The 24,929-nt window shown below is 36.7% G+C and overlaps 2 protein-coding genes across 2 annotated transcripts in view; one reads left to right on the top strand and one right to left on the bottom strand.

Annotated features, from left to right (window-relative positions):
- LOC134227645 (FGFR1 oncogene partner 2 homolog) overlaps positions 1-20,482 on the top strand; it is a 31,128-nt gene extending 10,646 nt beyond the window's left edge. Inside the window, exons 2-3 of the mRNA XM_062709289.1 lie at positions 18,841-19,421; positions 19,484-20,482. Coding sequence (XP_062565273.1) covers positions 18,891-19,421; positions 19,484-19,780 — 828 coding nt within the window. The 5' untranslated portion in view covers positions 18,841-18,890 and the 3' untranslated portion in view covers positions 19,781-20,482. The remainder of the gene's footprint in view (positions 1-18,840; positions 19,422-19,483) is intronic.
- On the bottom strand, positions 2,667-5,303 carry LOC134222381 (uncharacterized). Its single transcript, XM_062701537.1, has 2 exons — positions 5,034-5,303; positions 2,667-3,567 (listed from the first exon to the last, which is right to left on the bottom strand). Exon 2 carries the CDS (start codon positions 3,546-3,548, stop codon positions 2,667-2,669), a length of 882 nt encoding a protein of 293 aa, XP_062557521.1. The 5' UTR covers positions 3,549-3,567; positions 5,034-5,303.
- Positions 20,483-24,929: the final 4,447 nt, after the last annotated feature.

The raw sequence follows: 24,929 nt of genomic DNA, 5'->3' as shown, positions 1-24,929 counted from the left end.
AGAGAGCGATCGGAACAAAATCGAAAGAGAATAGTAAAGCGCGCTCATTTCTGCTCCCTCAAAGCGTTCCATGACGAAAGTTCCGCTTTGAATAAGCAACGCGAAGCAAAAGCGCTTTTGATATTTGTCAGGGATTAAACTTATCATTTCATTATCATTTAGTATTCAGCCAATAACTCATTCCACAGGCGGAATAATTCATTCCACAGGCGGAAGTTGTAGAGGGGAATCAGCGCTAGAAGTCCGCCATACAACACTTTTCGGAACTCCGCCTCTGGAATGAGTTATTGGCTGAATACTAAATGATAATGAAATGATAAGTTCAATCCCTGTATTTGATTGGGATGGCCCGTTTACATATCCACTAATCCTGGCGACAATGTACTGTCCGATAATACTAGCGCGACATTAGCTCAATTTAAACAGAAATTGTCATCTGCTAATAAGCGTTTGCAATAAAGACTATTTACGCTTATTATATTCAACATTGAAATATCCGACAATATTAACATAATGTAAACAGACATTTCATCTTCTGATGAAAATCTATATTGTCGCTGAATTAGCAAATATGAAACGGGCAACATTTTCAGAAAAGAAGAAATTTATTTCTGAAAGTTTTTTTTTTCGAGAGATCCAATATATTTAGTTGGCGAGGGGGGACGTCAAATGTCAATGGTCCAAACAAATTTATGAGCTAATGTCCATGCTGATGGACGGAAAACTGTTCGACATCTGCCCAGTCCAGATTATTGATCAAAGAAATAAATTGTAAATAGAATAATTATTAATTGAGAAGAGTTAAGGCTATGCACTTCATTGTTTTCTTTATTGTACAGACTTTATTTTTCTGATATGACATGCTATTACATGCTAATTTATTATTAGAAACTTTGCATATTGATACACACCCAGGTTTTTTTACACGGTTTCGTTTTAGTCGTTTAAGACCTTCATCGTCAATGAAACAATGACGCACGAAAAAATTCATAAAAAATCAAAGAAAATTCAGGCGGTATTTCAAAAGCTGTAAAAGTTTAGGTTAACCGAGAGATTAATGAATTCCAACCGTGTAAAAAAACCTGGGTGTATTCAAATTTCCTTTTCTCTCTTTTCTCATTTACGAAATGACTCAAATTAGAATTGAAAAGGAGCAGCAGGGACTATGTCCAAGGGCTTGACGACCCCTCCCCATGGCCACTGCGAGTTAGGGGGCCTGCCTAGGTGGGGTTTGACAGTGGGCTCTGTTAAACCTCTACAAAAAGCTGCATGTGTCCATAAGCAGGCCCTATCAAACCCAGTCAACACCTGAACGTATATGGTGTCGTGTAGGATGCTGAAGTGCAGGCGATAGAGGTACTTTTTCACACAACATGTATGTATATCGTCTCCAATTTAGCATCTTGTATTGCACCATGTGCGATTTTATGTAGACTGGGAATCGACCGTGTGCCGCTCAAAGCGCACAAACCCAACAAGAGTGCCAACCGGCACATCAGGATTAATACCAGTGAGATTCCTGATTACGGTATACTGGTCATGGCAAGTGACACACACACGCGCGCGAAAGTAATGCAAAATAAACGACATGTAAAATGAACGTAAATTTACATTCTTACTTAACGTCAAATAGAGATAAAATAAGGGTTGCTGAATAACATTAGCTTTCCGATTACTATCAATTATTTTCAATTTTAATCCCGTTTCTTTTTTACTTTTCTTACGTTAATGAAATGATAACGCGGGCGCCTAATCCGAAATTCAAATGAACAATCGCTCACTTTGAGCGATTGATTGTTTATTCTCGCGAAGAATGAACAATTGAACAAATTAAGAAAATGCTAATACTGCTGTGTAGAAGTTTCATAGGTCACATCACTTTCCATGGTGAATCCCGATCTATGTTACTGATAACCCCACCCAACTAACACTACTTCCTTCCCGTGGTAAATGTGGAGATGCAGAGGTATTCTCGGTCTCTAGTAGCAACAATTACCACACACTCACATTCCCTCCCTTTCCCAACTGACTGTAAGGACTTGGCCGGCGCCGTTATTGATCAACATTTGCGAGCTGCTGAAACGTGCACTTCGAGAATAGTTGGTAAATCCCAACCACTATTCACTTGGATCGTAGTGCAATTTGCACCAGTTCTGATCAATCACGGAGTAGCAACCATTGATATGTACAGTCAGTCTAAGCTAAGCTAAGCTAAGCTACGAAATGACTTAAATTAGAATTGAAAGTCAGCTCAATAATTTTCGATATGTCTTATTTGCCACATTGGAAACGATTCTGATGACCGTAATTTTTAATTTTACGTATTATCTTAAAAGCTTAGTTTAGTTTGAGTTAATTCAGAAAATAAGAAGTAGCTAAGAACCAGTTAGATGCAACAAAATAAGCTAACATATTGAGAAACGCGCTGAACAATGACTCGTTTATCATTTCTAGTCCATTTTATGTGTTTTTCTCGAATTATTAAAATAGTGCACAGGTTGAAGAATTGGTCACGCGACGCCTCTGCTGTTGCTTCCTGTTCAGCAGCAGGATCGTGTTCTTTGATATTAAACACATGTCTGGGCCGCTTGTTCGCATATGGATAGAAATGAATTTAAAATTGAGAAAATACACACATTTTTCAACTATTTGTTAGCATATATGATTTATTTTTCTATTTCCAAATTTGTGTCACCTACCTGATTGTTCACTGGCTTCGAGCTCGATTTACATACTGATTGGAAATGACCAACCTTATGGCACTTCAAGCAGGTCTTTGTCAATGCTGGACATTGGTCCTTCCGAATGTGGATTTTGTATCCACAACGCAAACACCTCGCATTTGTTCTTGCATCACTCTTTGCCGCGTCATAGAGCTTGTACACATGGTTATTCGGGGTTTTGGTGGTCATTCGAGACGCTTGGTAACGAACTGACTGATATGCATTTACTATTTTCATCGTATCGTCTAAGGTCAATGTTTCCTTTTCAAGCAACTTTTGTCTCAACTCATCGGACGCATATTGAACGATTTTGTCAACAATGGCAATGTGGCGACTCTCCACTTCTGATTTGCCAAATGAGCATTTCTCGGCCTTCTGTTGAACCTTCAGAGCAAATTTCTCTATGGGTTCATCATCTTCAGGCTTCATATTCCAGAACATAAAACGCTCAAAGCTGTCGTGATGCTTTGGAGAGAAATGGTTCGTGAGCATATCTTTCGCTAACGAGTAAGGATCAATGTTTGGATCTGTGTTCTGATCTACCCCTGGTAATCCATAAAAAGCACTTTGTAGCTCTAAGCCACCCATAGCCATTAGTTGCACCTTCCTGTTATGTCCATCAATTATATTAGCCGCATCCATAATGCTCTCGAACCACCGAATCCATGACACCCATGAATTTCTAATCTCCGACGGTGGGAGATGTTTATATTTAAAATGGGGTAGATTATATGATGCTGGGCTAAAGAATGACACATTTTGATGCACAACCTGTGAATTTTGGTTGCCATCTTCAGGAATGCCGCTGAGGCTATTGATGGACATTTTTGACACTTTCGGTAACCTATTATGGAGTTTTCATGCAATACAAATACACATTTTATTGATAAAATAGAAAAATACTAATTTAACTTCTTGACAAAATATTTCAAATCGGCCGAGCAAAAATACTTTTTACATTTTATCCCCAATCATTTCAGTCATGCGTGTCAAATAGCAGTAATTGAATCAGCATATTGTTCTCTTGAGCACTTGTACATCAATATGCACACTGGTTTGTCTAACCATATTCTAATTGCATTATTCACAGACGAAAAACCAAAAATTGATATTTTCTATTGTCAAGAGAAAAGCCGTAATTGAATCAGCAACTCTTTCTCTTTCATATATATACACATACACACATACAAAGAATAGCTGTAATTTAATCAGCATCTCTTTTCTCAGTTAATCTTTTTTTTTCATTTGTGCCTGCCGTAATTGAATCGGCATCTCTTTTAAACTGTTTTTTTTTTACAACAACATCAATACAAACCAAACAAAGAATAGCTGTAATTTAATCAGCATCCTCTTTCTTTGTTATCATATATCTTTTCTTTTGAATCGGTCCCAGCCGTAATTGAATCGGCAACCATTTCACGATACACAACGTAAATATGGATGTGTACATACCTGTTGAACTCTCTCGCCGAAACCACCGATCGTCATAACGAAAACAAGGTCCTTTTGAAAAACTAATCCTAAACGTCCAGTATCAATGTTAATGTAGATAATTCTCACTTGATTCCTATCCTGTGTCCTGGTGTTGATAAATTCCGATACAAACAAATGTCTATGCATGCCTCTGTGAACTCACACCTTTATCGATAACCGAGAACATAATTTGAAAACACCGTCAAGCTTCTCGCAAAGCATTATTGTAAACTGCCGATTACCATCTTCATATTTCGGTTACCAACACTAACTTCTTTTCAAATTTCTTCTCCAGTCCAGTCAATCACCATCATATTGTTTGCGTCATCAAATAATTCTATCAACTTCTTTTATTCATCACACACACACACATAACGCTCGTTTGTTATTACCCCGTGCATTTTTCTCAATACCGTTGAAAGAGCGCTTGTGCCATCAATTCTCATATTTCAAACGCTTTTATTTTTCTCCGTTCGCTTCACACATACAACAATTCAGTACTGCCGAGAGCCGTTCTTTTCTTTTTCTTAGTAATTGTGAGCAACCATACCGACGCTATTTTTTTTTTCACAGTCCCACATACATCCTACAACGGAGCTTGATAACGCCAACAGCGCCATTTTGAAATTACTTTTAGCGCGTCGCTTGGCTTCAGTTTTTTTTCTGCCCCCAATGACACTACTTTTATTCCGCACTTTTACTCCTTTTTCATTTTTCAGAATATTCTCCGATTTTTCGCACTTTTCTTTACTCTTTCTTCATTTTCAGGATATTTTATTTTCACTCGGCCGTTTTGAAAACATCATCATTTAACTTTATCAACTTAATAACACTTACCTTCTTCAAAAAGAGGTAGAATAATTTATTTAATTTTTTTTAGGATTGCTTTTTTCAGACACACTTTTGGTTCGAAAACCTCGTCGCCATTTTGTAGCACTCTGAATTATACTTGTTCACACTGTAGGTTCTATGAACCGTGTCCGATGCTATCTAAATACAGACTGACTCCCAGACTCGATGCTCTCAATGATGCAACCCTCGTGATCACCAACACACGCACACTACTTCACTCTAGGTGGACTCTGTCATCTACATAGAATAGAGGCATCTACCACAATACCGATCGACTCAGTTCGACGAATTGAAGTGATGTCTGTGTGTCTGGAAAATGGTGCAAAAGTGTCACTCATTTTTCAAGCACTTATTCTTAACCAATTTGCTTGCAAATAGTTGCATTCGACTCAGAATTCTGTCCCATTGTTTCCTATTGAAAATTGGCCAGATCGGACTTTGGGTTTGGAAGTTACGGACAAAATACATTTTTTTATTTGCACGAGAAAGTCACCATCACCGCTAGGTGGGTTAATCAGGGTGGTATGAAAATCATCCATCGTCGGTAAATTTTCGGAAACGAATTTTTGCCTTGCATAGGTAGGCGAGTTTTAAAAATTTGAATTCGACGAACTGTTCGTTACCCAGTGAGAGGTAGGAGCAAAATTTGTTCGTTGATCATACCCACGAATTGGCCGACCGACAAATGATTGCGGAATTTGAGCGTTTGTAATATGTTTACCCGGCCAATCTGGGATCCTACTGGAATTTCCTGTCATCAATTTTGCACGGGAATTCAAAACTTTTTTGCGTGAAGGGCATTCCCAGAAATTGGATTTATGATTTAAATATATTGGAATCTTCTCTCACAGGACAAGCATCCTTGGCGTGAGAGGTTCCACCACAAATCATGCATTTAGCATCCATGTGGCAATGTTTAGTACCGTGACCCCACTTTTGGCACATACGGCACTGAGTGAGGTTTTGGAAATTTCCCCAAGGCCTGCAGGCGGAAATGTTCCCATGTAACACGGACATGGGACATAATACAGGCCTTTTCCGAACTTTTCATATTATTTAGTTCACTTTTGGTGAGGTGAACTAAATAAAATTCTTGAGAAATACCCTTCTGGGAATTAAGAGCAAGATTTCTTTCTCATCTTAATTACTTGGACTGGTGAAAATCCAAGTAATTGACAAATTTCAATTTTAATCTCATCCAGTGATTTATCATCACTGGGGAGACCTTTCAAGACGACTTTGAACAATCGCTCACTTTTGTCGTCGTGCGTGAAGAATGTATGCCGCTTTCCAGTTAAATACTGAAAAAGACGTTTGCGATCCGATCAAAGGATCCCGACAAACGCGGCAGTCTCCCTTTCTAGCAATCTGAAATGAAACCTTGATTCCCTGAGGGTTACTCAAAATCTCATTCCGAAAGTCAGAAAACTCGGCAACAGATACCACAATTGGCGGAACCCTTTGCTTCTTCGCATGAATCGAATCACCTGGGCTAGAGATTGCTCAGTTCGAAAGGAGAAGAATTATTTCCAATGTTAGAGTTAGAAGGCACATCTCCAACTTCCTTTTATTCTTTCCGCGTTTGGCAGGACGGTCTTAAAACCTTGTTTCTTGGAAGGAATTGGAGAATTCAGAGATTCCTCCTTTCTCTTGTTTTTATTAATGTTCATTGCTCATTTTTCCCAGAACGGTGTCCTTGCAGGATTACTACCGCTTGTCGGAAAACGAAGGTACTGGTCCAAGCAAAGATCGTAACGGGATCAGTAGGTACAAATTGCGCTGAGAAGCACTGTTGAAATTAAAATAGCTTCGGGTAGTATTAAAAACTTCCTTCAGCAAAGAGATAATAAAACCGCACAGCCCAAAAGCACAATGCGGTCTATAGGGTAAAATGCCCAATAGTGGACCCCCTAGTAGCGGAATTTTGCTCTTCCTGTCATAAGGCTTAAACATTTTCAACATATTAACTCTGCTTGATATCTAACAACAAGCTCTGCATCCCCTCTTCACGATACATACATAAAACACCCAAATACACGACGTTATTCGTTGAAATTAATATTTTAAAGTCTAACTGAATTCGTCCTATAGCAGACCCCCTGGGGGTCCATAATAGGAAATAGCTTCCCTATAGTCGACACTTCATTTGATTTTCATGTCCCGTTTCGGGACGTTCTTCTTCCCTATTATGGACCCCCCAAAATATTCCTATAATGGACACTCTCGTGTTTATTTTGTATAGAATTATAAAAAATCATATAATTTTACTTTCCTTAGCATTTCCAATGCATGTAACCAAAGCATAGGGCTGTAAGGTAGGTTCTCCCGATAGAATTTCATACCAAAATGTGCAGTGCAAAAGGTAGCGACCCTAAACGCCATGCAATAATCATCATTTTTCTTCTATTTTTAAAGTATGTCATATAAACGAACAAAAGGAAAGATTGGATAGGTTGAACCTGTCCATTTATGTTTATCAAATAGCAAACTGGTTGAAAATAAACAACGGATATTATATAAGCAAAACTTGGGAATAAGCTGGCCTAGAAATAGTAGCTGACTCAATTGTTAAATAATTGTTTATTTAGAGAGTACGAATGCTCTCGGAGCAGAATGTCACATGAGAGTAAATGGTAGCATGCAACATTCTGCAACATTATTGAAAATGAGAGAAAAATTGTAAAAATAGCCAGTAGTTATAAATAACGTTTTTGTAAATAAAGAAGAGAGTGATTTTGACTTGGAGTTAGGTCATATCAGAATTGTTCAAGGTTTTATTTTCAAATTGTGATGACTGTTTTCCAGAAAACTAACCGCCGAGCGCGTGCAATGGTGACAGCGGTAACCGCTAAAATTTGGCAATGGAAACGCCTTGAACTGTCTAGTAGTTATAAAAAATCGAGAAGACAGAATGGTTGAATTTCAAAGTGAAAAGTTCAAAAAAAAACTTAGTGAAATGAAATTCACATCCAAAATGTGTAAAAAGTGAAGAAAACTATGATTGTGCACATCAGAATAAAAACTTTAAAGTAGAAAAGGACAAAAAATCAGCCATAATGAACAAAAACTCGGACAAATTAATTAACTTCCCTGGAGCATCGGAGCAGTAAAAAATGTGGTATAAGTGAGTACATGAATTTCGGGCTTTTCGAAGCATTTACATGTAATAATAAAACATTTTATTTATAAATAAAATACAAGTATCCTCAACAAATTATTTACTACTAAGCATCCGAGTATCCGAATTAAAGTTGGTATTAAGTCCAGGACTAAAATTGAAAGGTGAAATTATTTACACGATACAGAGGTGTTATACTCACCTATCACTGATACTTGGTTACCGCACAACAGGGAACACTGCAGTAAAGCACTAGAATTTGTCCACGATTAAACGGTCTTGTTCGTTTTCGCATAACTCGAAGACGTCTTGATGGATTTTCCGGTGAAAACTAAAATTAAGACACCCATGGTATCTACATATGTTCACCTGCAATAAATTAATTATCACTATATATTTACCTTCCACGACGATGCTTTACGCTGGACACTGGATGACACACTTTTTCGGTGATCTCTCGGCACTTTTTCAATATGACCCGCGAACGAACTGAACGAACGACCGCGAACGGACTGAGTACATTTTGATGCGTCGGCAATTAGTCGTCCAAACCGCGGACGAGCAGATAGGCGCACGGTATGGCGCGTTTCCAATGCAATGCATTGATATGATTACGTCTACGTACGGGAGCTTTGATTTGAATGAAATAATGTATGCACAGTACAGTAATTGCCAGCAATATGCGTTCGCAGGATTTGTGTTCTTACAAACAAGTTTATCAATTTAACACCTCAATGTCACAATTAATTGATTCTTGATTAAATACTGGTGAAAGTTCGGTACAAAACGGAAGGTAAAATGGAGTTCACAAATAACAGCACCCAATGTATACCCGTATATGATGGAAATCCAGAAGAGCTGAACCATTCATTTTACAATTGGAATTATTTGCATCTCAGTTGAAGGACACGATCAAACTCCGCTATTGAATGTTATATGGATGAAATTGAAAGGTAAGGCTCTTCGAAGAATTCGAATTTAATTGCCCTACTTGGACAGAAGTGAAAGCTAATTTACAACGAGAATTTAAGTTTTAGAAAAGCATTAGTGCTCTCATGAAAGATATTGAAACACTTTACAGAAACCAAACGAATCGTTTGATGAATATAAAGCGAGAGGAGAAGAATTGTATAAATGGATAGAAAAGAAGGGCCGGTTATCATCTTTTGAAAACACTTCTTAGGGGACTTCAAACAAGGATCTAGCCATGCAGGAATATTCCAGAGAGAAAATCATTTCAGAGTTACTTATCTGGTTAAAAACGAGGGACGATAGAAATGAAATTGAAGAGATCAACGTAAGAGGAAATACTGAACAAGGCTATGGAAGACAATCTGAATCAAATTCTAACGAGGGACATAGAAGAAACTTGAATGGTGAAGAATGCAAATGATTTTCACACGCAGATGTTCAAAGGACTACATCTAACACGAAACAAAAAATCGATCAATGGGGGTTTGAATATTGCGTCCGAACACCCCGACAAATAGATAAACCAATTAGACGCTATAACACTAATATTGCTAAATATAATAATGTATAATAATAAAATAAATTTAAAGTTTATAGGAAAATTCAATAATTCACATTCAAATAATATGGAAGAAAACCTCTACAAGTATGCACAAGCTTAATATTTGCATTCGCACATGAAAGGGTGCCAATTATACGTACGAGCGATAATCAATTTTATTGGCCCTCAAAGCAATGGGAATCCAATCGTAAAATGAAGTTTTTGATAGATACTGGTGCTTGTTGTAACTTAATGAGATGGGACGTAGCTGCTAATATGGGGAAACTGAAGAAATTTGTCCGACAAATTAAATATGACTGATCAATTCAACGCAAACGTTAACATTAGGATCAGTAGAAATAAATATGATAATGGGAATTCGAATATAAAATTAAATTCCATTTAATAAAAGAATTATGTGTACCGGAATTATAGAGCAGAATTTCTTGCAAATACATTATATATTGATCAGCAATTTGCGTATATCATTTTGCGCAAACCAGATATTATTGTGAACACTACTAAAATAAATCAAAAGGAGAATAAATGGCGTCAACTCATTAGCTGGAAAAATGTGAAGGAAACACAAGTAATCGGAATTACGTATTATTTAGTGACATGGCTTGTCAAACGAGACAACAGATAACGAAGATTTTATTTAAAGAAGCTGAAAATATTATTGACAAAAGATGTCGAACAAATAATCAAACTATTGATACAGATCATTTTCCTAAGGATACTTATATGAAACAACATACGATTTAAATTGTTTTGCAGAAAATAATTATGACAAACAGGAACAAACCAACCAATTCAAGACAATTATTCGCTTAAGGTTCAAGAAAACCAGGAATTAGACGAAATGAAAATGAAAGTATTAAACACCCCATAGAATTTACCTACGACCATCGATTCTGTATGGAACTTGCCACACTTGAAAATCCTAACGAATTAACAAAATTTCTTTTAGACACTGGGGCTCAAATGAATATAATCAGCGCCAAAAGAGCAATCGGAGTAGGGCAAAATCCATAAATACGAAAGATCAAATGACATTCAAGGAGTGACTAAAATTCGATTTTATCAATAGGATCTATTTGGATACATTTGAAGATTGGAGAAAATATTTCCCACAATATTTTATGGTTAAAAATCGACCGTCCCAGCAATAATTGGAGCGAATTTTATCAAAAACACGTTCATGCCATTGAAGATAATTTTAAATTGGAATTTTCAAAACTAATGCAGAGGCTAAGATGCCATATATGGAAAATAATCGAATACGATGAACATAGTAGATTACGTCTTAAGGGATATTGAAGACCAAGACAGTTTAAAGAAACATGTTGATAAAATGAAGAAGAACCAGAGGAACCAGATCCAGATGATATATACACAGACGAAGAAGAATACTTGAATACTATTGTGAATAACGACCTTGCCAAACTTAACAGAAAATGGGAGAAGTTTACATCAGCGGTTATGGTAGATGAATCATCCGAGGAAATTTTGGTTCGAAAATTTAGATCAAAACGGATTGCAGCCTAGAAAACAACATTCATGAACAATTGTGGAAATATTAGAACAAGTGAATTAATGAAATTATTAGAAATGAAACATTTGAAAACAGATGATTTTAATACAATGCCCAAATTATGGTTAATTACCAAGATGTGTTTTTCTCCAAGGAGATCACCTTACAGTAACAAATGCGGCTGTTCATGAGATCGAGACTACAACCAATGTTCCAATCAACAAACGACAATATCGATTTCCAGAGAAAACCAAAATTCAAATTAAAAGAGATAGAGGAAATGGAGCGGCAAGGATCATTAGACCGAGTAAAGTCCATGGAATGCACCAGTTCTGTGTATTCCGAAGAAAGACTTGATACAGACGGCAAAGAAATATCGCATTGTAGTAGACTTCAGCTTAAATCTTATCACAAAACCTTTTGTATACCCAATTCCATAATTGACGAAATTTTAGATAGCCTTGGTGATAGAAATACTTTTCAACAATCGATTTGAAATCAGGATTTTATCAGGTTGCTATTCATCCGAAAGACGCTCCAAAAACCGCTTTCTCCACCCCAACAGGACATTTCGAATTTACGAGAATGCCTATGGACTCAGAAAGCCCATCAACATTTCAAAATTGATGAACACTGTGTTATACGAACTAAGAGGCATAAAAGCATTCGTTTATTTAGATGACATAATAGTTTCAGGAAGTACAATTGAAGAACACAACAAAACTTGTCGGTATTGGGGCTCTCCGTAAGCATAATTTGAAAATTGAACCATCAAATGCCAAATTTTAAGGACCGAATTGAAATTTTTGGGACACATCGTAATAAAAGCAGAATTCATCCTGTAACGGACAAATATAGCAGCAATTTAAAAAGATGCCTACACCTTTAAAATGATAAAAGATGTTCGTTTCGTTTCTGTGGAACAGATTCATTTCTATGGAAGAATTTCATACCAAGAATAGCCGAAATACGAAAAGCATTAAATGATTTTACTCAGGAAAACGTAAAGAAGTTCAAATTGGACCAAAGCGAATGCCAACAAGCGTTGATTTACAAAACTGAAAACTTTCCCCTAACTGAATACCCCTTGTGTTAAAGCTGAAATTCACAATGATACATTTGTTTTAACTACAGACGCTGTTGATTATGCGATCAGGTGCAGTTTTTCAAATGAAAAATCTATAAACAGACCTAACTGGGCATTTCGCCTGTTGAGTCTTGGACGGCGCTGAGAACGTAAATATCCATACGCAATTGAGAAGGAATTAGCTTGCAAATCGTATGGCTAAGCGCTAAACTCTTTTAAACATTATATTTATCAACGGCGGTTTATAGTCTACACTGATCGCGAACCACTGATTCCATACTATAGCGCTTCAGAAGGAAACCCTCTCTCAACCTTGGACTAGATTATCGTTGGATTAAGTACAGGGATTGGACAATTGATGGCTGATACAAACAGGGAAAGAGATAACGTTGTAGCGGACTTCTTGCCTCTGGGCTGCGGCAGCCAGATATTGGAGAAGGAAAGTAGTGCCCAAACCATGTGCAGTCGTTGCCAGACGATGCAAAGCAAGCCGTCTACAACAGCAACAACGAAGGAAAAGACCAATCATGTCGATACAAACACAAAAGCCTCTCTAATGGAAAAACGAGTAAAAATTGGAGCGCAGATATGGATTTTGGACTGGATAACATTGGTTTTAAACTTCAACATAGATGACGATCAATGTCGTGAGAATAATATGAAGCAAATTTGAAAACGCTGAACAGGATGGTAAAGGTGATTTTCCAAATTTTGAACTTTTCTAAAGAAAGAATTTTAAGAAAATAAAAATTGATGCAACGTTTGTTATTCTTAACATGGACTCCAGCATACGAAGAGTTGGGCGAATTGGCTAAGCTGCACTCATGGCCTGAAAGATTATTTGAATGGAAACATATTTTCAATACCAGATCCACAAAATCAACAGGGCATTATATTGAACGGAACCAAGCAATCAAAAGAAGACCTGAAAATATTATTTCAGGAATTGACGCGAATGGATTTAGTAAACATCCAGTATTCGCAAATGAAGGCAATATATTCAAATAATTTCCCTGTTGAAACCTCAAGCTCCTATATGTACAAACATGCTACGATTTGTTGCAGAAAAATTAAATAAGAAATTCAACGTTATTTGCCCTAAACAAAGCAGAGGATGTGGGTGCCACATGAAGAAAAGAGATCTAGTACCAAGGAATTTCACGACTGCCCATTGGGGGGACATGTTGGGGGAAGTAAATGTGTATGTTTCAGCGGATAAGCCCAATGTTCATGTGGGAAATAATATGCGAAAAGATATTGAAAAAACTATGTAAAGCAGTGTGACTCTTTGCCAAAAAGAACAAAAAAATTAGTGCCTCAAACAAAATCTCCAATGAAGATTACCATCACATCTACCGAACCATTCGATAAAATATTTACGGATATTGGTAGTACTCACTCTGAATCTAATAATGGCAACAAATATGGCCTGGTCGCATTACAGGATGACTTAATCCAGATATTATCTAAACAGTTGCGGCAATGGAAAATCAAGAAAAGCGAAATCTGTAGCGAAAACTTTCGTAGATAATCTTTGACTGTAAATTTGGAACACCCAAAGAACTAGTAACAGATCAAAGGTGCAAATTCCTCGTGAGCAAACCCTCAATGAAAAATGTTTGTAAAGTTTTAAAATAAAAAGATAACAACAACAGCATATCATCCCTCAGGTACAATCTTGTGGAACGATCCAACAGAGAATTAAAATTTACTTACACGCCAATTTACATAGGAGTGAGATCCACAAACCTGGGATAGGCTTTTTACCCCATTTTACATTTCCAGTACAACACTACAATTAATTCATCGATTGGTTTCACGCCTTTCGAATTACTCTCATGGCAGAAAAAGCAAGAATTCCTAATTCAATATACAGAATGAGAGATATGGAATTTACCTATGGAGACTATTCCAACGAATTGAAAGTCACTCTAAAATATATTCACGACACGGCTAGAAAACTTGATAGTATCGAAGGAGAAACGGAAGGAATATTTCGACAAAACAACTAAAGATTTGGCAACCAATGTGGGGAGGATAGTGGTTTTAGTGGAAAGCCAACTCCACAGGTACAGGACAGAAATTGCAATCTTTATGGAGAGGTCCATATGAAGTAGTTAGTCTTCCAAGTACACAAACTACAATAATCAAAAACAGGAAAAAGACTTGAAAAGTGCATAATAACAGACTAAAGAAATACAACGACTGAAAAATGTAAGAAACTTAGTATCGAGCATGGTGAATCTACATAGTAGGCTTTCTAGGATTATCATTACAAGCATTAGCATAAGTAATGTAAATAGATAGAACATAGTTAGTTAAAATAAGTTTTAAACTTAGTTAGAATAAGTATTGGATTTAAGTTTTGTACATAATATATTGACTTAGACTATTTTTGCAGTATCTTTACATTTTAATTTACATTATACAAGTTATATATACAATCAATAAGTACGATTTAGCAAAATAAATATAAATAGAATAAATTTAAAAATAATATGAAATCTAGTTAAGCGCATAACATAGCTATTATAATTGAGACAAACTAAAATGTTAGCAAGCATGATGAAAAAAAAACATTTATTTAAATATAGTATACAAAATAGTCAATAAATTCAACTTAAATAAGTACAAAGAATGGAATGATTTATACGTTTACATTTTTAAGGCGTATATTATATGTTTTAATACAACGGATGAAGAAGGTAACTAGCATAAACAGTATAGTCAACGCATTAATATTTAAATTCTAACGAACCTACATTTTACAAGTATAACAACAGCATTGCCGGAAAGCTGTGTAACACGAATCAACTATTACTTCTATTAAAAGCTTGTAAAAAGCTATGGGGAAAATTATGGGAAAATACAAAACATTAACACGAACGAAAATATAAATGGGACACCCGCTGGGGTCTAAAACAGGGGCACTATGGGAGAACAAAAAAAAGAATGATAAATACAATACGGATGAAAATGGGTAACCTGCTGGGGTCTAAAACAGAACAACTATGGGAAAATATGAAAGAGGGATAATGAGGAAAACAAAAAGGCAACATGTAATGGGATATAAAATATATATTGTTGAATAGCTGAAATACAAAATGGTATAAAAAAAAAATTTTTATGATAAGTTGAATTGATTCGTTGCGAAAAAAAATTAAAATACAAAGATAAAACAGTAATTTAAACAGAATGATTTATTACAAACGTATTTACAAGTGATGATAAGTGAGAAAGCATTTTAAAAAGATAATGGATGGCCATCCAGAATGAAACAGATAATAATATATGTAAGAATATGAGATCAACTTGAAGATAAATTAGGTAATATAAATATCAAAATTATTATATGAACGACATATGCTAAAAAAAAAAAGAATTATGAGGAACTAAAAGTTGAATACAGGTATGAGAAGACAACAAGTAAAGTTAAAAAAATATATAAGTAATATGGAAAAAGCTAAATTAATTATAATCGATGGAAATTCGTAAAGTTTGTAAGTATAACGGAAATGTAAAAATATGATTCTAGAATGAAAGTGATTTTTTTTAAACTAATTAATATGAGTATGAGAAACTAGTTTTGGGTACCGAGAGAGATTTGCGCGATGGAATCTCTTGTATTAAACATATCATAAAGAAGGAATATGTGACAGAGTATGACAACAAATCCCAGTGTGGGGATGTAATGCCAATAAGAAGAAGAAGAAGATGACAACAAATGAAAAATTATGTTTGAGTGCTTGATAGTATGAAGATGAACAGTTATTTGAATGGAGAAGAGGAGACGTCCTCGGAATGTGTGAATATGGAACTTGTTGTATGAATGATTGATTAAATATGTAACAAATAGTGACTGAGAAAATGAACAAAACGTAAATCATTAAATATGTGAGAAGAGACAATGTGGTTAAAATGGGGATAAAAAAAAATCAAAGTGGAGCGAATCTAAGTGAAATCTAGGGAAAATCAATATCAAATTGAATTTAAAAAAAAAGGGCATTAGACAATTGAAATATTTGAGAATTGAAAAAAAGGGTAAAACAAATAAATGGGAAGGTAATCATGGTTATACTAAATAACATTTTTAAATTACTATAAGTAAGACTCGTGAAAAGAAAGAGAATTCGGAAATGATTAATATTATTATAATTATCGAGGTATTACAAACAAGCTGGGTTACTATTAAATTAACAGAATCTGAGAATTTTGCTTTTGTTAAATTATTATCGCCTAAATATGAAATATAAACTAAACACGAGGTCTAAGTCTCATTTCAGAAACACGCCAAAAGCCAGAAACGGTGGAGGGAGCAGTTGCAGCAATTAACCATCAAAGGCCAACCTAAACAAAACCAATAAGGTATAATATGGAATATGTGGCAGAAAGTATTTTGCAGAAAATTATATTATCTTTAGTTATATCTGTACAAAAACCTGCAGAATACATTCTTTGCTTCAACTCAATTTTTTTTCCCGGGGGATAATTCAGCGAGAATAACATAATCAGATGAAGAAATACAATCAATTATTTTTTTATTATCGAACGATAAATTTTAAAGGAGGCAAGGCCCCATAAGTAGAATCAAATTCATAAAAATAGTAACATAGCATTGAAGATGTAATCATTATCCGGTAATCAGTAAAGTTAAAAAAAAAAAAAAAAACAGAAACAGTGTAGAGTAGTAAAATACAGTAAAATAGTTCACAATTATTTTTCAAATGTAAATGTGCACAATAACTTACTCGAGAGGCAAACGGGCGAGAGAACATCCAGCGAAGACGAACAGACAACATCCGATGGCGAAGAGGAAGACAACAGTGCATCGAGAAATAAATACCAGAGTTAATTGGTATCACCAGAACGACAGGTCATACGGAAGGTTGAAGATAAAGAGTGTGGGGGTATGAAGACGGATTCAACGGGACGAAATCTTTGGAGGAACATCAGGAGTAGAAATTTTCGGAGGAACATCAGGAAAAGGTGAATTATACAAGGCGATATAACAGAAGAATAACACAATAACTCCGAGATAAGCAGAAACAGGAAAACCATGAAGACTAAACTCCCACGATAGAAGACAAGTTATGAAGAGGATCAACCCAAGGCGAAATATCAAACGAGCAAAATTTTATCAATAACAACTATTTTGCATCACACAACAAAACATGCGAATGTCTCACAACAAAAATGAGCAGCGTATACACGGCAATTCACCACAACTTACGAATCAACGGCGAATCAACTGAAAGCTATTGGAGATACATTATAATAGCTACACATTTTTTGCTAAAAGGCAAGCAGTAAATTCATGAACTACAACCAGAGGAAAGCAACATATACATTCGGAGATGGCACGTCAAATTATTCCTAGTGAATGGTACGATCAAATTTTACGCACCCAGCAAACGATAGACATCATATATCAAAAACTTTACCACGGAGACACAATTTTACGTTACAAGTTCAAACAACCAAGCAACAGACCAGGAGTATACCCTGCACTCGGAATCTGAAACCGACCAAGTGATCTACACGAGATATGATGAAGAAACGAGCATCAGCAAGCAGACGCTAGGCGAGTTAAGAAAGGCATCATCAGGTAAGACACTCTCGAGGAAGTATATGTGTAGAGGGATTAAGCGAAAATATTACAAAAAAGTTATAGCAAAATTAATTTGAGAATCAGAAAAATTGCACGAAAATAGTATCAAAGGAATTTCAAAGATATACACTGCTTGAAAATTTGTATTTTTTAATGATCAGAGGACAACTTTTGAATATTTCATGAATATGTTTGAACTATAGCTTCAGGAGAACCCTAAAGTTTTGAAACGAAACCATCAACTATCCACTTGAAATGATAATTTACAATTCTAATTTCAAGCTCAGTGGGTTGGAAGAGATGTAGCGACCCTAAACGCCATGCAATAATCATCATTTTTCTTCTATTTTTAAAGTATGTCATATAAACGAACAAAAGGAAAGATTGGATAGGTTGGAACCTGTCCATTTATGTTTATCAAATAGCAACCGGTGTTGAAAATAAACAACGGATATTTAAGTATAAGCAAAACTTGGCGAATAAGCTGGCCTAGAAATAGTAGCTGACTCAATTGTTAAATAATTGTTTTATTTAGAGAGTACGAATGCTCTCGGAGCAGAATGTCACATGAGAGTAAATGTAGGTAGCATGCAACATTCTGCAACATTATTGAAAATGAGAGAAAAATTGTAAACAATAGCCAGTAGTTATAAATAACGTTTTTGTAAATAAAGAAGAGAGTCGGATTTTTGACTTGGAGTTAGTAAGTCACATCAGAATTGTTCAAGTGTTTTATTTTTCAAATTGTGATGACTGTTTTTTCCAGAAAACTAACCGCTCGAGCGCGTGCACAGTAATAATGCAAAAATGGCTGGAGGGTCCGCTATTGGTTGGGGGTCCACTCTTGGACACTTTACCCTACATATTACCTTTTATTTTTTGTATCATGCAGCAAGTCACTATTGAAACACAAAAAAAATATCTCGTTCCAGTTCAAACTTGGATTCACATTTAGTATTGTGATACACCGCCGGAGGAGAAGATGTCGGTTACATTCGAACAGATTATTTTGGACGCCAAAAGAATCGCCAATCGGCTGAAGGACCGTGAAGCTCTTGGAGATTCTCTACTGCTGGAGACGGAGTCCGTGAACAAGCAAATCGAATCGATGCGACAATTTCAAGACGATATCGACATATTGAACAAGCTGGCGCGGGATCGCTCCAACAATCAACTGATCACAATCATTCACCAGGAGAATCCACAGATCCGGGAAATCCAGCAGGAGAATCGACTGTTGAAGGCGGCCTTGGAAGATCACCAACACACACTGGAGCATATAATGACCAAATACCGAGAACATACCCAAAGCAAGATCCTCAACACGAAGGTTAACTTTGTGGAAGTGTTCAGCAAGCATCAGCAGTTTAATGAGCAGAAGGACGAGGTGATTCGGCAGCAAACACAGAAGATTCAGGAAATGGCAGCCGTCATGCAGCGCGCCTCTCAATTGGATGAGGAAAAGTTCAACCAAGATCAGGAGTTTCTCAGTAAGCTGATCACAGAAAACAAGGTGATTGATAATAACTTATTCAATTCCTAATACATCTTAACCTCATACTCTATTGGTACCAGGGCCTCCGAGAACTGTTGGAGATTTCACACAAGTACGGTTCGAACGGGCAGAGAATTCTAGTCGACGATAAATCCACTCAGACCGACACCCATCTGTTAGATGCGCCAACTGCATCCACCTCGAAGAGTGCAACCAGCAGTTTCAATGATTCTTCAGCCTCGAACACCGGTACGATCAAGGTCAGCCCATCGTCCCTGAAGTCACAAGCCGCATCTTTGGCATCTTCTGCGTCAGCTCCCACGGCGGTATCTTCTACGCCAAGCGGAGTCAGTTCGACGGTATCCACCCTCTCGTGACGAGATTCCGACGATAGCCAAGTGTCCGTATTTTTCTGCTGCCAGTCGGCATTATTGTAATACTTTTAATCAAGAATTCAGGAATCGTGTCGAACGGTAAAAATAAACCCACATTTTTTAATGACATTCACACCATTTGCAATCATTCGCTCACTTGTGCTCACAAACACACTTCACACACACCTAACTTGAACATTTTGTTTAAATTATTTAAGATGTTGCGTTTATGTTTTGTAGTTTAGTTGCAATTGGCAATACTTTGTAGCAATTTATACCATAACCAGCAATAAGTAAATCTTACTTTATTTGTTGATGCACTCCTCCTTTATCTCTCACCTAGTTTTATAGTCAGGACATTTCTAGACAGTTGCAGATGTATTTGGGCTTATTCTACGAGTCGAGTGACGTGAGGTGAGTCGATTTTAGCAATTCTCACGTGAGGTGATGTTATTCAAATGGGGCTATACGACTCTTCTCACGTCATTCGAGCACTCTCACGTCACTCCACTCGTAGAATAAGCCCAATTAGTTCATAAAATCACTTAGACCAATTCGGAACTTCCTCACATAACAATGATGTAATTGCACTGTTGTGTAGATAAAAAACCACTTGAATTTTGATTCTTTTAGATTTTAGATAATTTTGGTTCCCCAATTTATATAGTAAACGCTATTGAATTAATAAACCTTCAAGTAGTAAAATGTGAGTTAACTTTATTATATCGAAAGAAAAACTACTTAAACAATTATCTACTTTGTTGTCATCTGCAACAATTTACACCATTTCGACATAGTTTAAAAAATAGAGTTTAAATTAAAGGATTTTGACCATGGAACCAGTAGAACACGAAGGAAACCAGGCCTCAGTAATCGCAGTAATATTCTTCTTGATTGCAAGGGAAGGTGGGCTTCATTGGACTGTTTGGACAGCTACCGACAAAAAATCCAAGACCAGTCCGGCGGAAAATACAGGCCGCAGTTAGCAACGTTGCTTAATGGACTCAAAAAGCAAGGCTCGAGATGACCAATAAAAAATCGTCCGGACCCACGACCCAAGAAACACCCGCTATCATCGACAGCCATGGATTGAATCCAAAAGAGAATATATAGGAAAATACACTTCTGTCACTTATTCGATCTGGAAATTGGTTCTGATTACTCGATTGAGCTCAGAATTGCAAAAATCGCAGTTGTTATGCTACAGAACAATTTCACAGAACATTGTATGATGATTAAAATAGTAGTTTGTGCAACAAGTTGCAAAAAGATGATTTTTTCAGCACGAGTTGTGCGTTTATCCAACGAGGCTTGCCGAGTTGGATAAATACTACGAGTGCTGAAAAAATCGAGTTTCAGCAAAATGTAGTCATGTAACTACTGTTCTGATGTTGGTTTTCATTATAGCACCCAAATGAGTGTTATAATGAATATTATGCAACCCATTTGAGTTGCATAATATTCATTAAAGCACCCATTTCGTTGGTATGGAAAAGTAGGCCGTTTTATCACTCAAAGACGAACTGTAAACCAGATATTATGATCAGGAATTGCAAAAATGAACTTTTATATATCTTTTTTTTGCCCCTTAGGATTGCTATGATCGGGGTGGGTTTTTTGAAAATTGACAAGTATTATGCCGGAAGAACTAGTCTACTTTGACCAAATGAACACCGGACTGTGGGAATCAGCTAACATAATCCTCTTGAAAACTTTCAGGAATATAGTTTGGTCAGTCAAGCCAGTCACATAGGACAAAGTCTAGTCAAAATTTAAATTTGAATATGTCAGTATTGTTTGTATGTACGTTAGGCGTTGATTATTTATTGAGTCATTTCTATAATTGTGAGTTGTATAATTAATGTAAAACACAACTTGTCTTCTATATTTTAGATCTGTTATTGTCACTGTGTTGTTGTCGGTTGTCTGTTAAGTTTCAACATAAAGGTCTTATATAACTGTCTTATTAGTGTTTTAGTCATTGTTAGATACAGTATGTATAAAACTATAAATTAATTGTTTAGTATTGCCTTACAAATCCTATGTCCTTCCTCTATCTATCAATATCTGCTTTCTCCTTTTATCAATCTCTATTTTCTCTTTCGTAGCTCAATCTCTCCTTTTTTGTCTCTTCTATCTCAGAATTTCAACTTAATATTTTTCTATCCAATAGAACAATAAACAACAATTTCTCGAACACAAATTTAAAACAATCCTATCTACATATCTAATTTTTTTCTTCTTTATTAAAGAGGCTTTCAGCTCTTGGCTGATTCAGCTCTGAAATATCTAAATCTAAAATGTTCAATATTATTATTTCATTTTATGATCTATCCTATTTTTTCATCTTACGTTTTTATCTTGGCTGATTTCTAGTTTGCTATGAAGTTAAGACTAATTTTTTTTCCTGTTCGGGTGTGCCACTGCGACCAATTATTAGATCTATTGTTGCGTTACCCGTATCCTTAGTGTTTAAGTGCATGTCGAATTACTCCAGTGCTATTGAGAAGCAATGCAGTATCGGTTTCGATACAGTTGTTGTTTTGTTTTCTCAAGACCACCATGACAAGGTCCCGCTATTTAGACCCTTCAGTTAAGACTAATAATCAGAGTATGTAAGAAATATTCATTGTTATGGAGAAACATAAATTCAGATTCCTATCATTAAGCTATTTTCTATTCATTCAATTGTATCGATATTAGTATTTTGAAACCTGAACCTGATGCAAATCCTGACAGGTCTACATAGTTCTCCACTCCCAAGTGGAAACATTCTGAAAACTGAGTTTCTCTAAAATATAAGAATGATCTTTAATTGTGATTCATGACTTCTCTTCAATCTATATTACAACCAATCCTATCCTACCTGTGGCCACGCGTTGGCTTCGCTACTTCCAGTTGACAAGAAATTGGTTAATTTCCCGCCTCCTTGGAAAGTGCTAATGAGCCCTAGCGGACCCTCCATGTTTGAAGAGCTATACCTGATAAGTATGCCGGGACATACGATCAGGGGCTCAGTCTACAATGCAGCCGATCCACTGTGAATCGTTAGAGGCGCACTAAAGTGCTCCAAATGTGATATGATACACAGATGAATTTATATATCAAAACTTTATCTTGCATTATACGTGCGTTATACTGAGCAAGACAGAAAACAATGAATGAAAAAAAAAATATTGCTAGAAATACATAGGAATGACCGGAAATTAAGAGGGAAATAGGAAGTTTGGTGTCAGGCCCTGCAAGCCAGTCTTAAAAATCAGAAGGGTTGTATGTACAAGACACGACCGCAGGGTAGTCGTTGGACAACGTAAGGATATTACATATTGTAACACCTCTCATGCGTCATTCTGCTACGGACGGCAACTTTCTAACGTCGTACTTTGAACAAATTCGTCTCGCCAAATCTTCCATTGTACAGAATGGTGGCCCTGATAAAAACCGATTAATTTCTAATAATGCATCTTTCGAATCACTAACAACTGTCGACGACGACCACACGACCCACGTCATTTGCTTGAATAAAATTTGCTTCAGCAACTCCGTCGATGCTGGGACCGCTATCTGCTTTCCGCGACATTTCAAATAAAAGGCCATGCGCGCGGGGGAAAGCAGTTTTCTTATAATCAATAAATAAGGCCAATTAGTACTGCCTCTAACACTCACCAAATGGGCATGGCCACAGGGTTAACTTAATTGATTAAAAGAAAGCAGCTTTTCCGCGCTGATCGAGCGACGTTATCGGACACGTTTTTGGCTCGTGCTCTCGCAAGTTTTCTTTATCCGGTTTCCGAATAGAGATGAGTGACGTTTAGCGCTCGCACACTAATGTGCAATTCGTCATGTGTAAAAACATGTTTGTTTTCCTTCTGCTCATAACCTCAAAAATGATCGGGTCCTTACAATGATTTCAAATCAGTCAAAAAATATATGGAAATATACTCATTTTTACCCAATCTTTGCTGAGTTGCACCATCTAGGAGTGTTTGTTTTCCTTTTATCGCCACTCACACATTTGGACGTGAGAATCTCAATTGGAGTGTGGCGCACATTGTCGAGTGCGGTTTTCGGCTCCGGTATGAGTGACACGGCGACCAACCCGTTGGCGATCAGCGCATCGAAACGAACTGCGAGTGAGGAAGCGGTAAGCACTGCAGCAAAGAAGCTGCTATCGAACAAGGCCTACTATGGCTTAAAGCAGCGGTTCTCAACCCTGCACGGAAGAAAAAGAGTACCCAAAATTGAGTATTTTTAAACTTACTTTTGAGTTATTTTTTCTCTTCTCTTTCATCCACTCTTTCTTTTGTTGTCAAAAACAAAAGAGCCAAACAATCCAACGACGCCAGTTCAATACGGGAAACCAATTTTGAGTTTTATTACCTGAGGTCGAAATTGAGTGAATTAAACTTACCTTTGGGTAAATAAATTTTCCGTTGGGTACTTTTTTAACATGGGAGTAAAGGCAAACTACTTCGACCCTACTTACTCAATTTTGGCTTCCCGTACGGATGTTCGAGGTTGGGTGAATTAAACTCACTATTGGGTAGTTTATTTCTTCCGTATGGGGTATATATAGGGCACTGCACGGACTGCTTTGTCTCTTTCTCGCTGCATAGAAATTAGAAAACAACAAGGCCAGTAAACGTCAAAATTTATGAGGAACGAAAGAGAAAGATATGTTTCCGTGCAGTGCCCTATACCTCTGAGGGTACCTTCGCTGACGAATGGCGGACGAATTACAATTCCAATCAAAATTTATTGATAATTGTTTTCATAATTTTCTTTTTTTTATTTCAAAACTTTGTTTGGTGCATGGGGATAAGAAAATTCAATAGAATTCTGCCCTCCACAACCAGCACAGATTTCTTCCAAGCAGCTCGAAGGCCTCCTTACAAGAGGCTCGGAGGACTCCTTTCGCGTTGTGCAGATGCCTATTTTCAAAAGGTTCGGAAGCTTGGAAACCTTCTTTCAAGAGTCCTGGAAGCCTCCTTTCAAGAAGAGGCCTGAAAGCCTCCTTTCAAGAGGAGGCCTGAAAGCCTCCTTTCAAGAGGAGGCCTGGAAGCCTCCTTTCAAGAGGGCTGGAAGCCTTATTTCAAGAGGCCTGGAAGCCTCCTTTCAAAAGGCCTGGAAGCCTCCTTACAAGAGGCTCAGA

Source organism: Armigeres subalbatus, chromosome 3, assembly GCF_024139115.2.
Source record: "Armigeres subalbatus isolate Guangzhou_Male chromosome 3, GZ_Asu_2, whole genome shotgun sequence".
In the NCBI taxonomy this organism is placed as follows: Eukaryota; Metazoa; Arthropoda; class Insecta; order Diptera; family Culicidae; genus Armigeres; species Armigeres subalbatus.
Note: the sequence above shows the minus strand (reverse complement) of the source record. Positions and strands in the feature narration are given on the sequence as shown.

Bases quoted from the DNA above. Each gene is read 5' to 3' on its own strand.
- LOC134222381 (XM_062701537.1), bottom strand. From the start codon at position 3,548: ATGTCCATCAATAGCCTCAGCGGCATTCCTGAAGATGGCAACCAAAAT.